This window comes from Poecilia mexicana, unplaced genomic scaffold (assembly GCF_051168715.1).
Source record: "Poecilia mexicana isolate PSO_F unplaced genomic scaffold, ASM5116871v1 scaffold_3, whole genome shotgun sequence".
Taxonomy (NCBI): domain Eukaryota; kingdom Metazoa; phylum Chordata; class Actinopteri; order Cyprinodontiformes; family Poeciliidae; genus Poecilia; species Poecilia mexicana.
This window is the reverse complement of record NW_028263372.1, coordinates 211595-227829: the sequence shown is the minus strand read 5'-3', so window position 1 is coordinate 227829 and position 16235 is coordinate 211595. Positions and strand designations below refer to the sequence as shown.

The following is a 16235-nucleotide window of genomic DNA, read 5'->3' as shown; positions in this document are numbered from 1 at the left end:
CATTGTGTCGCTCCTTCCTCTTCATTAGGAAGGAGCTGTCAGTAATGACTGTTTCTGTCATGACTGACCTGACAGAGATTAGTCATGAATCACTGATAGTTTATTAAAATAGTTTACTGGGCAGTAAAAGCAAAAAAAAAAAAAAAGAAAGAAAGAAAGAGAAAAAACATACTACTGTACAGTATGGTTTTTATGTGGCTTATGGATAAGTTTAATGGAAACAGTTTTAGTTACAGCAGAGCTTCTAAAAAAATCAACCAACTCCAATAATCATATTAGGTTCTTCTTTTCACTTGTCACAGTATTATGACTGTTAACCTGGTTATGATCAGAAAGAGTGTTGTGTGTCTGGACTGTATGTTAAAAACTCAAAATTGCATCTTTTTGTTTATTTATTCTATTAACTTGATCTGAAATATTCAAAATAAAATAAAATATTTTTTTAACAATAAAAAGTGTGGGTAAAATTGAAAACTTATGTCAGTTGCAAAAATGTACTTTTAAAAATTTACGTGTAGAAGATGAAGTGTGTTGAACATGTAGTTAACTGTATTTTATAATGTGTTTACCTTTTTCTAAAAGTTTGTGAATGAGTTCTGAGGTGAGACAGGTTGGCTTTGGGGCTGGTCGGGGGCCGAGCCAGAGCTCACATTCAGTTGGATGACGTGCAGGGGTGTGTTGTGGACTGCTTCTGAGAACTGCCTTTGGGAAAGAGGGTTATCAGGAGCTGATAAGAACTCCATTTAAAAGGGTTGCGTTAGGATGAAACTGATAAACTACTCCACTACCAGCTGAGGAAAGCAGAGGCCCAGGACTGTGCGGGAATTTGACAAACCATGCTGTTGTTTATGTTCATTCTATGCATTCCTGGTGAACTTTTTACTCTGGGAGTATTTTGCATGCCAATGATGGACCAGGGGCCACATGTCACCCATGGTTGGGGCCAGGTGATCCGGCTCCGGCATCTGTATGCAGCCAAACCAGGACTGCACCTACTGATCAGTGAGGATGGACAAATCCACGGTTCCGCAGATCAAACTCTTTACAGTAAGTCTAAACATTTGCACAGCTTACAGCAGCAGCCAATTACAGATTCTGAGGTTTTTGCACATGTAAACATTTGAACTGCAGGCCTGCTGGAGATCCAACCTGTTGGCCCCGGATGTGTTGTGATCAGAGGAGTGGCAACCACACGCTTCCTCTGCATGGAGAGCGACGGTAGATTGTACTCAACTGTAAGCTATTCAGTAAAAGTTATGAGTGGTCCATCTTCCATCTGTCTGTCTGTTAGGAATGAATTAAATCACTATCAACTAAATTTTAAATATAGTATTAACAAAATGAACCAAACAGATAATTCTAGATGACAGAAACAGTAAGGCAGAGATGTCAGCAGAGTTTAAAGACCCTTTTTGGTTGCATTACTTGAACTTCAGCTCTCCTATGTCACTCAAACGTCATCTATGACCCAAGTAGCAAAGTGTCCTGAAACTAACTGTTGCCCCTATCTACATTTTTCATTTGACCTTGAGTAACTGCATTTACTCAGTGGAGTTGTGACTGACTCAACTCAGCCCTCGACCCAGCGGCTCTTTCTTTACAAATTCTGCCACCAATGAGCATCACGACTCTTAAAGTCCCCTCTGATGAAGTGCTTTGTAACATCTGTGCTATATATGGTAACTACCATGACCCAGGCTCACATTGAGACCATCTTGGTTGAAAATGTGCCATAGGTGTCCAAGGTAACTCTTGCCATGGAAACCCAGAAAGGAAAGAGGGAAAATATTTTTGAAGATCTATTTTCTAAGTCTAGTCAAATTTTCCTTTTTTCTCCAACCTAAAAGTCTGTGCAACAGGGTCCTGTGGTGGTGCACGTTGTGCTTTTGCTCTTGTCATGGTAGTCCCAGGTTCGATTCCTAACCTGGCAACATTTGCCACATGTCTTCACCATCTCTCTCATTACCCTCTTTCCTGTTTGACTACCTTCAAATAAAGGCCACTAGAGACAACTAAACCTTAAAAAAAAGTCTGTGCAAGAAAAGAAACATCTTTAGAATATTTTAATGGGTTTTTTTTCTCCATGTGGAACATATTTTTTCTGTTGCGGAGGATAAAAAATTGCAGTGTGCAAAGTTTTACTAATTGTGTTTTTCAATGAAGTATTTCTGACAATAAAAATATATTTTCTTTCATTTCTAAAGCAAAAAAATCCTTTTTTTTCACTTAAAGCCTCAATAGCATTTGGGAAATGTGGTTTGTCGAAATCTTTCTATTTCTTGCTTAAGTCCTGAAGGGTAAGTGAAAAATATTTTTGGATGTATGATTTTTCAGTCTTTTTTTCCTTTCCATCCAGCACACAGAAAAAATTCTGTTGTTATTTTTGCTACAGTAAAGTTTTTTTTCCTGTGTGTTGAATGAGAAGAAAAATATAGAGAAAAATGGCATGAAAATAAATAAATAAAAGACCTAGACATTTTTGTTGTGTTTTGGTTGTTTGCTGTAGAAATGAAAGACATATATTTTTACAGTCAGAAAAACTTGATAAAAAAACAGAATTCATCAAATTTTGCACATTGTAATTTTTGTAATCCTTAAGAAAACAATGTTCCACAAAGAGAGAAAAGAACTTTAAAATGTTTTAATCTATTTTTTTTCTTACACATGACATTTAAAGTCACATGAAACTAAAATTTGTTTCAACTTGGAAAATGGGTCTTCTCAATTAAATTACCTTTTAGGGAGTTTAACTCAGTACAATCTAACATATGTTTCATTTTTGAGTAATTTTTCAGTTCTGCACATTTTCTTGATTCTACTTTTACTTCTCCTGGACAAATGAAATTTGTGTTTAAATCTATTTAATAAAACTTTCCATTGCTTACTTGTTTTTCACCACATTATGACAAGAAACATTCAAAACACAGCTGATCAAGTCAGATACAGTAGCAAATTGCCCGATATATTTAAGCTTTCTAAATCTCCCAATTGTACTTTACAAAGTACAATCCAACCATAAGCAGCAAAATTTTAACCAATATGGCCAGTTTAAATTTTTACTAGATATATGAAGTAGTAGTTGGCCCATGGTCACCCCTCAGGTGACCATGGGCCATCAGTAGACTGATTCCTGTCTACTATGCAGTTGATGTTGTGTTTCAGGTGCAAAGGCTAGAATATTTGTGTCATGAAATCCTGACTGCCTAAATCCCTCTGAAGTATCCAAATGTTTACTGCCTTTCACAGCAGCATCACCAGTTCTCATATAAAGTTTGCTTCAATTGGTTTTATTGTTATTTTTTTACTTTGAGGCTTTTACAGTCTACAGCAGGAGTGCACAAAGTCGGTCTTCGAGGGCCGGCATCCTGCATGTTTTAGTTTTCTCCCTGGTTCTACACACCTGCATCAAATGATGGCTCGTTAGAAGGCCTAAGCAGAACACTGACTTGCTGAGGAGATTGTTACTACCACTAGGGAGAGAACTAAAACATGCAGGATGCCAGCCCTTGAGGACCGACTTTGGACACCCCTGGATTCAATTAAAGTTCAACAGCTGAGAGGCGGTGACTCACCTGCATGAGTGAGAGACTCAGGTGTGTTCCATTTATATATGAAACAGAGATCTTTGAAAGCACAGTTTGCTCCTCGTTTGGTACTGCAGAGCCAGTTGCTACTCAGAAAATATTGTTGAATTTACTCATTGCTGATTTTTTCCTGTGAAAATGGCCAGGCTAACTACAATTATCAGTACCAGGCAACTCCAGCCTCTCTGATGTACTCAAACAATGAAGGAACACAAGTAGAGGTTGTTTGATTATGTCTGCAAACAATATGAGAAACAAAATATTTTAATTACTGAAATTATGAATATCTTTTACACATAAACAATGTTGAATATTGTCAGTAAGGTTGTTCAGGTAGTTCTGAATTCAGTGGAAATCCCTGATTTCCTTCAAGATTTCAGCTTTTGTGTGCAAACTGTACACAGGAGAGGAACAGCTCTTACGTCACATTACGTTTTCCAACTTGCAAATTAATGACAGAAAGCTCAACTTAATATCACACCAAGATACATAATTTCACTCAAACAGTAAATTAAATATATTATGACAATGCTTTAAAGGCTGAAAATACTGCAACTTATTTAAAAAAAAATAACTTCTACACTATTTTAGCCTAAATTAAACAACTAAAACTTTGAGATATTTTATCATTCAGATATTTTTTGCAGTTTTGGTGCTGTTTAACAAAATATGTTTAATGCCATCCAAGCATCAATTCATTCTATTTTGATTGTCAATGATTTCAATAATTTTTTTTAGATACTTTTTAGTTATGTGATTCCAGTAAATAATGTCTAGTTGGAAGGCATCTAGAGTTGAGGTCTTTCATCCTCAACTTAAGAACTTAATAAATGGAAGAAATGTATAAGATTCTCAGATAATATTATGAATATGCATGAATATAACATTTGAACACCTTTTATTTCCAGTCAGTTGAAAAACATCCCCACCAAATTAGAAACCAAAAATATTTATTTTGTTTGCATACATTTAAGAAATCGATGAAGTAGGAAATAATAATTAAAGCTCCGCGGAGCCTCAAGCGGCCCTCGCAGCCAAGCGCCGCTCAAGCCTATAGCCACCGCGGATGTTCCAGCACCGCCTCCCGCCGGCCACCGCCGACGCTCGCGCGCCGTCCTCCATGCGATCCGCTTCGATGTCTTCGGCAGCGTTCACTGGCCATGCACCCAAAATCTGGAGCAGATTGGGCCATGTGGCAAGGAGATACAGCTGTTTGATTAACCTAGGGGGCGCAGTGGAGTCAAATTGCAATTAAACTGTATTGGGCTCCTCAGAGGTTCACAAGTTTCACTCATAAAAAGTCTGGTGCAAATAGGATGATGCGTTTGTGAATAAGAGACGATCATATGCATATGGCGAGGGACAGCCATTTTGCCACTCCCCCACGGGTCAGTAGGCATTGACAGAGTTCATCATCATGTCATGTTATGTCAGTCTGCACAGGGTTGGAATCCATGAAACACCAACATGTTTTAGAGTGTAAAAGTAAGACATACAGTATAAAAAACAGGTGACTTCCTGTCGGAAGTGGGCGGGGCTAAGGTGATGTCATCAATCGACCACCTAACTGTGATGAGGGCTGGTCTATAATGAGACATAGAAAGTCTGATGCATCTGTGACCTGGCATTAGGAAGTAATTTCACATTCATGTTTCATGATGTATATTCAAAGTTTGGGACTTAGCCACGCCCCCACGGGTCAGTAGAGTTCATCACGGCAGAGTTCATCATCATTTCATTTCATGTCAGTCTGCACAGGATGAAACCCATAAGAATTAGAGAGAAAAAGTAAGACATACAGTAGAAAAAACAGGTCACTTCCTGTCGGAAGTGGGCGGGGCAAGGGTGATGTCATCAATCGACCACATAACTGTGATGAGGGCTTATCTATAATGAGACATAGAAAGTCTGATGCAGCTCTGACCTGGCATTTGGAAGTTATTTCACATTCATGTTTCATGGTGTATAGTCAAAGTTTGGGACTTAGCCACGCCCCCACGGGTCAGTAGAGTTCATCATGGGAGAGTTCATCATCATGTCATTTCATGTCAGCCTGCACAGGATGAAACCCATAAGAATTAGAGAGTAAAAGTAAGACATACAATTGAAGAAAGAGGTTACTTCCTGTCGGAAGTGGGCGGGGCTAGGGTGATGTCATCAACTGACCATCTCAATGTGATGAGGGGTGGTCTGTAGTCAGATATAGGAAGTCTGATGCAGCTGTGACCTTCTCTGTGGAAGTTATTGCATCTTGATGTTTCATGGCGAATAGTCAAAGTTTGGGACTTAGCCACGCCCACATGCTTTGACATAGAAAAATTCCTACGATAACTTTTCATCTTTAATGTCTGAAGTCTCTGCTGACTGAGTTTGAAGTCTCTATCTCAAAAGCTGCAGGAGGAGATAGATCAGATGCGATGTCTATGAAAAAGAGGAAATGGCTGATTTTGATCCAAAATGGCCGACTTCCTGTTGGGTTTGCACCATGGCTCCAAGAGACTTTTTTGTAGGTCCTGACATGATACACATGTGTACCAAGTTTCATAATTCTAGGTTAAAGCATGGCTTGGGGCTGATCATTTAAAAATTTCTAGGGGGCGCTGTAGAGAAATTAGGCCACGCCCATCAACGACTGTTATGGATTCCTGTTCGGGGATGGATAAGGATGCATCCTAGTGAGTTTGGTGCAGCTGGGCTGAACGATGTGGAATCTAGAGCCAAACGTATGGCGGCAGCGTTACCTCTGCTTCGCCGCGGTCCCACGGCCACGCCCTCTACAGAAGACTCTTGGCGCTTTAAAGCAAGTGAGACTAACATGTTATCTGTCATCCAACACAGAATCATGTTGATTAGGTGCAGTGAGCCAGAAAGGCAGCTTTCCATGGAAAAAAAAGCACTTCCTGTTCTGAGGGGGCGGGGCTTAGATGACGTCAGACTATGACAACATAGGATCGTAGGGGACCCTACCAGGATCACTCATGTCAAGTTTGGTGCAGCTGGCCTCAAAATTGTGGAATCCACAGCCAAACGTAAGGACACGGCGTTTAGGGTCACTTCGCCACGCCGCCACGCCCACCTGCTGGATTCAAATGAGCTTGGCTTGGAATCCTCAACACACCAACATGTTTTCTGTCTGTGGACACAGTTTCACCTCGATTAGGTCAAAGGGGTCAGATAGCGACCGTTCAGCGTAAAAAATGACACTTCCTGTTCTCAGGGGGCGTGGCCTAAGTGACGTCATCATTTGACCGTTGGGTATTGTAGAGCATCCCATGATGATCAATCACTGAAAGTTTGGTGCTTCTATGAGTTTTTTTCAAAGAGTTATAACAGTTTGATGTTTCATGGCGAATCGGTGACCTTTGACCCCCGGAAAGACCCCTTCAGCAAGCCCGAAAACGCAAACCTACGATAACTTTGGATCGGCCATGCCTTATGAACGATCTGACCGAGTTTGAAGCCGATCGATCGAAATCCCTAGGACAAGTTCGATCAAATGCGAACCCTGCAAACGCCCAAAATCGGGTCAAAATCGGAACTTTAATCCAAAATGGCCGACAATCTGTGATACTTGCACTATGACATTAATTGTAAATTCTGAGTGTTTTGGGGAGCTGTACAAGTGTACCAAGTTTCAAGTCTCTACGATGAAGCAAGTGAATAGGAAAGGGTCTTTTGAAAGTTGCTAGGTGGCGCCCTTTAGCCGTTTCTTGTGCGATTTTTCCGAGGACCTTAAAATACGTAAATTTTCACCGGGCTCTATGCCCCCGCCAAGTTTGGTGAGTTTTTGAATATGATAAAGCCCCCAAAAAGCCAATTTATTTTACGGAAGAATAATAATTTACAGCACAGTTTCAATAGGCTCTCGCAGCGCTTAGCTGCTCGGGCCTAATAATGCGTGTGGTGTGAAATGAACTGGGAAAGGGAAGCACTGCCTTAGAACCAGTTTTTACTGATACTTTACTAATTTGTATAAAAGTGTAACTATACAGGTACAGTGTTGGAACATTGACAAATAAAGTTCCAGAGAGATATCTGCTGACCCAAGCTGTCCTCTCTCATGTTGTCAATCAGCTTTCATATTTGTAAAACACAACAGGCTACTCAGCCATTCAAACAGTCCACAGGTTCATCAACCTTTGTCCAGTACGGCGCAGGTTAGGATGTGTTTGCAAAGTAAAAAGCTTAATGAAAGGCCTTGCAGCAGCAACAACAACCTTGGCCTCTGGCTTGCTGTCTTTCGCCAAAGTCAACAACCATCGAAGAACCTAGAGGACCATATGAGTGATTTTGTTTCTGCTGTTGTTGTTTCATTTCTATAAAGGGAGCTACTGTCATAAAACAATAAATATATAAGGCCTGTAAACAGATTCTTCATAATATATTTTCATATAATACAACAAAGCCAGTGACAAATACATCTATTCAGGAAGCGTCCAATCTCTATCTTATTGTGTAACTCTTCTCAATTAAGACTAAAAGATAAAATGAATAAAAAACACAGAAATAAAAATGAAAATAAAGAAAGAAATTTAATTAGTGCAAATCAAGAAAGGTCTTTTGAAATCCCTGAATTCCAAATAAATGCACTACCTAACAGTTATTTTGTGCCAAAAAACACTACATACATTTGGATGTAAACTCAATATGTTTGAATAAGCTCACATCAGAATGTCTCTGGTCTTTTCCAGCAAACATACAGCAGAGCTGACTGCACCTTCAGAGAGCAGATCCAGGCAGACGGCTACAACGTCTACACCTCTGATGGACACGGGGTCCTCCTCAGTTTGGGAAACAACCAGCAAAGACACAGTGGCTCAGACCATGGTGTTCCAGCTCTGGCCCGCTTTCTTCCCAGGTTAAACACCCTTCAGCAGGCTGTCCCCACAGAGCCAGATGTTACTGATCTGCTTAGTCCAGACAAAGTACAAGAGACCGTGGACATGGTGGGCTCCTTTGGCAAGCTGTCTCATATAATTCACAGTCCCAGCTTCCATAAGAGATGAAGCGGCCGAACTGAAACAGCTGTGAAGGTATGTGCTCAGGGACACCCAAGCACTACCTCCTGCATGTTGTAAACTCATGGACAGACAGGAGTAGCGACTGGTCAGCACATAGAAATGTTGGTGGCGTGGCTGTCCAGCCAGAGACGCAGAGAGGCATGCTCAGTGGAGCCTGACACCTGGAGGGAGTTCAACCCTCCATCCTGCATTTACACCCACTCAACAAACATGGGAGGTGTTCTCAGTTTTCCATCCTTCCAAAAGCTTTTTCCACATGAAGAAGTATGTTTGCACTGAAACAGTGACTAAAGTGTACTGATAAACCGCTGCGTTAGTGGACGGCTGGCAAAGGGAGAGACTTGCACAACATTGATCTGATAGTTTGTTTCAGTGCTATGTGTGATAAGTTGCCCGCTGATATTAGAGAGCCAATGATATATCTGGTGGTTCTTTTGACAAACTGCTTCTATTAATTGCACAGAAGGAAAAATGCATCTTTTGGGGTTATGGTCCTTTCAAAACACCTACAGAGTTAGTAAGTTCTCCAGACAAAAGTATTGTTTTGCAATACTTGTATTTATTTAGTTATTTAAATGATGTTAGTCTTAAGTTTTAGTGTTTACCTCTATTTGTACTGGATGTGTGCACATGTCCAATAGTGAAAGTGTTTAAAGATGTTTTGAAGTAAATTGTTGAAATTAAACATTGTAAGCTGAAGAGACAGTACTTTGTGAGATTAAGAAAATCATATTTAAATAAGAATTTCTAAGCATTTTCATTATATCACATTTGATTTTAGGTTAAAACCATCAGAATTACAACTGGTTAAATACATATTGAACACAATGACAGTAAATTTATTTCTCCTTTTAAGATGAAATCCAACCCAGACGCTGACATCAACCAAAGCAATCCAGATATACAAAAAAATCAAGGCAAAGCCAAGTGTTCATCCTTCATGTGTTTATCCATAAGGGCTGAACACATGAGGGAAATTATAATTAAAAAACACACAAGAAGCTAAGAAACCAAATCTATCATTGTTACAATATTAGCTAATTTAATATTAAGAGAAGAGCAATGAAAATATTTATCTTTGCCCTTCACAAAGTTGTGATGCCACATAAAAATAACAGAGTTTTCCCTGCTGCATATCATACCAATAGCAGTGGTTACTTAATGCAAAAACAGAATCATACCAAGTATTTTTGATGGGTTTCTAGTGAAGATATTTTAGTAAACTTGAAAAAAGGACTGTCTAACAAGGAGTTTGTTACAAATGGCTAATTAGCCCTAAAATAAAGGTTAATTTTTTATATATATATATATATATATATATATATATATATATATATATATATATATATATATATATATATATATATATATATATATATATATATATATATATATATATATATATATATATATCCTTGAAGCATTTTAGAGTTTGTCATCCATGTCCAAATAACAAACAGAAATTCCACCTCTGAAAGGTGGTGTTTCAGCTACAAGTTTAACTGCCTGTTTAACTCTTCGGCTACAAGAGTTAAACAGGCAGCACAAAATCAAGGAAACACTTTTTACTTGAGTGTAAATATTTTCAAGGTCTCTGATTATTTGTTATCTTTGAAAGTACAACCTGTTGACTCACTTAGCAGAACAAAAGGTTATTTTACAGAAAAGACAGAATAAACTTTTAATTAATTTTACTCTGGTCTGTATCCTGTAACCCTGGCTGGTAGATCATTTCCATTCAAAGATTTCAATCATTGATTCCATTTCTATTAATAAAGTGAAAATTGTGTCATATAGGAATGAATATCCCTGGAGACGTGAAAGAAGCATCTGTTGAAAGCTGAACCTAAATGTTGTGAAACTTGTCTTCACTTTTATTATCAAACCTAGAGTGTGAAGCTATAATTATCACTCAACAATAAAACACTCACGAGAAACACAAAACCGATTGTATGCCTTATGAACTGTGGAATTGGCCAGGTTCGATGGCGAGCTGAAGAATCAGGTCCAAGAGCCTAAAAGGATTTCACCTGTGGTGTCAAAAGATTTGGTTCCCCCACCAGGCTGGTGGGAGACTTCCTGCAGCCCCTGAACAAAACTGTTCAGGGGCTGCAGGGGTCAGATCAGGCTGACAAAAGTCTGATCTGACTTTTGTCAGCCTAGGAACTGCACCAAGCACTCTAACCAACTCACCTGACCCTGTTGAACCACCCCAGTTCGGGGGGGGGGGGTGCAGGGAGTTTATAAACTGAATGGTGTGGCTTGTTGCCAGAACTACAGAGCTAATTTATGTTTCTTTGATTTGTTTGTTTTCTTTTATTTAATATGGCCATTTGAACGTTGTTTTATCCCTTTCTTATTGTAATGTATATATGTACATAATTATTCACTGAGAATACAAGGCACTGACATCTGCAAACTTCTAGTCTGTCTACTCCTTTATGAGTCATATCTTGACTTCTGAGAACTAGCCCATTGATGACCTTGTTGGTCATGATCTATTTTCAGTTATTTAGAAATATAGTATACTGTTTACACAGATATGCTACACAGGACATGGCAAAACTAAAAAGGTTTGCAAAAAATGGAACTTAAGTTATTTAAATTGCCCATAACTTGTATTGGGAGCCATTTAAATAAATCAATGTTTATGAGAATTTTTTTATTATTGTAGGAGCCATTTATCCTTTTTTGGTGTTTATCGCCACCAGGGGGTGTATTTAATTTTGAGTTCTGAGTGTCTGATGGGGGATGGGTTATTTAAGGTCAACCATGATTCTGTTCAGGTGTTGTTAATAGGTAGAGGCAAACAGTTTTATACTGTGCTTGGTTTGGATGCATGTCAAATTTATGTGGATCTTAAGGAAAACAGTAAGACAATGGACACTGTACTGAAAATAAATGACTTTATTTTATGTCAAACGAAAGATCAGCATCTTGAATCTTAATTGAGCGCACGTAAAACCAATGCCTTTCAACAACAACCACCAGTAGCCTAAAATATAGGATTTTAGCCGCTACAATTATGTAGAACCTTATATTTTTGTAAAGGTGTAGCAGAGATTAAATTAGTGAGACTAAGCAACATTTGAATTTTAGTGTTATTTCTCAATAGTTTCCTCACTGAGAAAACACATTTGATATGCACTAGTCATTTTTGGTCCTGCAGCTTGAATGTGGTTTAAAACGTTTTTAAACCACATTTTACATTACATTTCACTGCAACTTTGCCGACTCCCCCAAAATTGGTCCTAAGAAATTTTCCTGTTTATGCTCCCCCCCACTAATGAGATGGAATTTACGCCCTTGGTTTCAGTGGTTTGTTGGACCCCTTCATTCTCAGCTTTCTTAGAGCTGAGATCACTAGACTCTAGAAATACTCCACAAGAACTGCACTTCTAGATTGTCTTGACATCACCATCTGACCCTCACCACATAAACTCGTACTCTTGCACATCTAATCTTCCTGTTTTTAACATTGACTTTCAAGACAAAAGGTTCACTTGTTTTATATGTCAGACACCCCTTAGGTCTTATAATGAGGCAATCAGAGGAATGCACTTCATCTGTCATTAATTGCAACACTAGACCTGTAATATGAAAGACTAACACAATACAACAGGTTCCATTCATTTTAACATGGATTTATTCCCCAGAAGGCTCCCAAAACAAACATTTCTGATTTTAGTTTTAAGCATATCATTACAACACACATACAGTTGATAGTTTAGGTCTATTACTACAGATTTGGAAGTAACACAGCTACAGGGAAAACCAAACTGCATGTTTTTATAGCCTGACAAAAAAAAATCACTTTCTTTAAAGAAACCTGTCAACATTTATACCATAGCTGATATTAGTAAATAAATAAATTCAATTTGTGACTACAGAAATAGTCCAGACTCAAGATTCACAGTGCATGCTATGTTTATTCATAGAATTATCTAATTATCTCATATTAGGTAGCATTCCAACCACTAAGATCACAACTGAGAAGAATGGAAAAAATGTTGCAAAGCTTCAATCTGGTTGGAAGAATACAGAAAAGTCCAAAGGAAGAAAACAGATCAGCCAACAGGTCAACCACTAGAGGGCCCAGTAAGGCATTCATCCTAGTACTGAACAAATAACATTTTCCTTCATAGTAGTAATAAAACTATTCGGTAACACTTTATTTGAAGGGGGTTGAATAAGACTGTCATGACACTGTCATAAACATGACATAACACCTGTCATGAACATCAATAACTCTTCATAAATAGTTATGACTGTTGTCATAAAGCGTCATTCGGTAAATAATGACACTTTTAATACAAAGTTGAAATTATTCAAAATGTCTTCATTATGACAACTTGTCATAAATCTAGACAAAATGTTTTCGTTATGACAACTTGTCATTAACCTCGCCAAAAATGTCTTCGTTATGACAACTTGTCATTAACCAAGAAATCATGATCTGACATAAATTTGTTATAAAAGTATTACCGATTAAACTTTAAAAATTAGCTTTATGTAAATATTATAAAGCTCTGGCATGTTGTTCAGTCTTAATTTTCTGAAACTACCAAATAAAAGAAACATTAAAGAAATAGTCAAATTAAATTAAAGAAAACCAAATTTCCCCATCCCCTGGCAAACAAATGGAACGGCCCGCTGAGGAGGTTTTGCCAGCCATATATGGATGTCAATTAGCTGGAGCTCTTCAGTGACCCTCCAGCAGCAGCTCCAAAGGAAACTGGTAACTCAAAACAAATAAATTAATTTGTTGCTTTTAACAAAAATATAAAGAACTGACAAATAAAGTTAACTAAATGTGTGCACTGCAAATAGTTAACTAAAAGTTCAGACTAATGAAAATAATTTTTAATAAAAATCTAAACTATTCACTAATTAATGTCTAAATTAATGTAAATGATAAACAAAATGATTACCATTCAGGTCTGTGTGACAGTAGGGTCAGCTGTCACATTCTCCCTCCCTTCAGAAGGGTCATCACACCAATGAGAGAGGTAGTCTGCAGTCACATTCAGCTTACCAGGTATGTGCTGGACTGAAAAGCAGAAGGGTTGCAGAGCAAGAGACCATCTTGTAATGCGACTATTTGTGTCCCTCATACGCTGAAGCCACTGGAGAGCTTTGTGATCTGTCTGGAGGATGAACTCTCTTCCCAGCAGATAATACTTTAGGGAGTCCAGAGCCCATTTTATGGCGAGGGCCTCCTTTTCCACTGTAGAATAATGGACTTCTCTAGGGTGTAGCTTACAACTTATGAAAGCTACAGGCTGTAAAGCCTCATCACCTTGCAGGAGGACTGCACCAATACCCCTTTCTGAGGCATCTGTTTGTAGAATAAAACTTTTGTCAAAGTCAGGACACTTCAGGACAGAACTCTGACCCAGAGCTTGTTGAATGTTATGAAATGCTGCAGTTGTTTTCTCTGTCTACTGGACATTTAGATCCAGTCATATCTGTCAAAGAGACAGCTCTGGCTGAAAAGTTTTTATGAATCTGTGACAGAAACCTGCCATCCCTAGAAATGACCTGCTTTTTGGTTTGAGGCAATGGACAGGATTCAATAGCATGAATCTTGCAAACTTGTGGCTTGAGTTCACCATTTCCAATTATGAAACCCAGGTACTCTGTCTCAGATTGTGCAAAAACACATTTTGCTGGGTTAATGGTCAAACCTGTGCCTTGGAGGAGGCCCAAAATTTCTTGTAAATGCTGAAGATGATCCTCCCATGAGTTACTATGTATGACAATGTCATCAAGATAGCCACAGGCATAGTCATCACATCCACGCAGTACCTGATCCATGAGTCTTTGGAAGGTAGCGGGTGCGCCATGCAATCCAAAGGGCAAAACTGTAAACTGGAAGAGTCCCCAAGGGGTCCGAAAGGCCGTCAACTCCCTGGACTCCTTAGAAAGGGGTACTTGCCAGTAACCTTTGCACAAGTCGATAGTTGTTAGGTACTATTAGAAGCTTTGCCCAATCTATTGACCATGTCATCGATGCGAGGAGTAGGGTAGGAGTCGAACTTTGACAGAATTAAGGTACCTGAAGTCTATACAGAAGCTCATCGTTCCATCTTTCTTCGGCACCAAGACGACAGGATTACACCACTCACTTTTTGAAGATTCAATAATCCCAAGGGACTGCATCAATTCCATCTCTCTCTTCAGGGCACTGAGAAGGCGTTCTGGAATCCTGTAGCTCAGACGTTTAACTTTAGCATCACTTTTCAACACAATCTCGTGTTCAAGAATGTCTGTACGACCTGGATATTCTTTAAATATCTGAGGATCTAATCTGAAGTTGTTGTTCACTTGACAGATGTTTCAGGTCAAGCTCCATGGGTGTTGATGAGGGCAGGAACTGACCATCAACTGCTTCCTCCTCTTCCACAGCTCCAATCAGCATGACTTCTGCCCCCGTTTTAGGTCGCTCTGTCCACTCCTTAAGGAGGTTCACATGCAGCACTTTGGTGGAATGTGGTCATCCCACTTTAACAACTTGGTAGGTGGTAGGTCCAAGCTGTTTTGCTACCTCAAATGGCCCCTGCCACTTGGCCAAAAGCTTGCTCTCACTGAGTGGTAGCATAACCAGAACCTTCTGGCCTGGAACAAAGGTCCTCTGCCGGGCTGACTTGTTGTACCAAGCCTTCTGGTACTTTTGGGCTTCTGCCATGTGCTGCTGGGCCAAAGCTGTCATCTTTTGTAGCCTCTCCCTCATCTGCATAACATAGGAAATAACATTAACAGGCTCTTCCCTCCCCTCTTCTCCAGCTCAGGTCGCCTTTAGTAGCGCCAGAGGTCCCCTCACCTCATGACCATATAAAAGTTCAAAAGGAGAGAACCCGGTGGAGGCCTGTGGTACTTCCCTGTAGCGAAGAGGAGATAAGGAAACCATTGATCCCAATCGGAGCCAGTTTCATCCACAAACTTACACAGCATCTGCTTGAGCGTTTGGTTGAATCTCTCCGTGAGCCCGTCTGTCTGTGGATAAGGGGTAGTTTGAGCACCCTTAATCCCCAGCAGCTGATATACCTGCTTTAGGAGAGTAGACATGAAGTTAGTGCCTTGATCTGACACAATTTCACAGGGAAATTCAACCTTTGAAAAAAAAATGCACCAAGGAGAAAGCCACAGCTCTTGCTTTAATTGTCTTTAATGGAAACACTTCTGGGTACTTGGTTGCATAGTCTGTTATCACCAGCATATATCTGTGTCCAGATTTGCTTCTTTCAAGTGGACCCACAATGTCCATACCCAAGCGCTCAAAAGGTGTGTCAATTAGGGGAAGAGGTTGCAGTGGAGCTCTAGAAGGGAACTTATTAGAGGTTAATTGGCACTGAGGGCAGGTCCTACAGAGCTGTGCAACATCAGTCCGTAATCCAGGCCAGTAGAAATGGCGCTTGATGCGAGCCAAGGTCTTGTGGCTCCAGGTGGCCAGCCCAGGGAATTGAGTGGCCCAAAATAAGCACCATCTCTCTTGCTTCCTTAGGGATCACAAGTTGCTTAAATGCCCCCTGTTGGCAGTAAAGGATATTTTTCTGTAGAACAAACTCTTCAGCACCATCTCTGTGGTCACCTTTCTGAGGTTCTTTGGCTTTCAGGAAAAGAGCAGCCA

At 39.5% G+C, this 16235-nt stretch overlaps 1 protein-coding gene across 1 annotated transcript; it reads left to right on the top strand.

Annotated features, from left to right (window-relative positions):
• The first annotated feature begins 637 nt into the window (after positions 1-637).
• On the top strand, positions 638-9304 carry fgf19 (fibroblast growth factor 19). Its single transcript, XM_014976338.2, has 3 exons — positions 638-1047; positions 1132-1235; positions 8276-9304. Exons 1-3 carry the CDS (start codon positions 837-839, stop codon positions 8588-8590), a joined length of 630 nt encoding a protein of 209 aa, XP_014831824.1. The 5' UTR covers positions 638-836; the 3' UTR covers positions 8591-9304.
• Positions 9305-16235: the final 6931 nt, after the last annotated feature.

Bases quoted from the DNA above. Each gene is read 5' to 3' on its own strand.
- fgf19 (XM_014976338.2), top strand. From the start codon at position 837: ATGCTGTTGTTTATGTTCATTCTATGCATTCCTGGTGAACTTTTTACT. The intron at 1,048-1,131 runs GTAAGTCTAAAC...TTTGAACTGCAG, and splicing joins CGCAGATCAAACTCTTTACA to GCCTGCTGGAGATCCAACCT. The intron at 1,236-8,275 runs GTAAGCTATTCA...GGTCTTTTCCAG, and splicing joins ACGGTAGATTGTACTCAACT to CAAACATACAGCAGAGCTGA.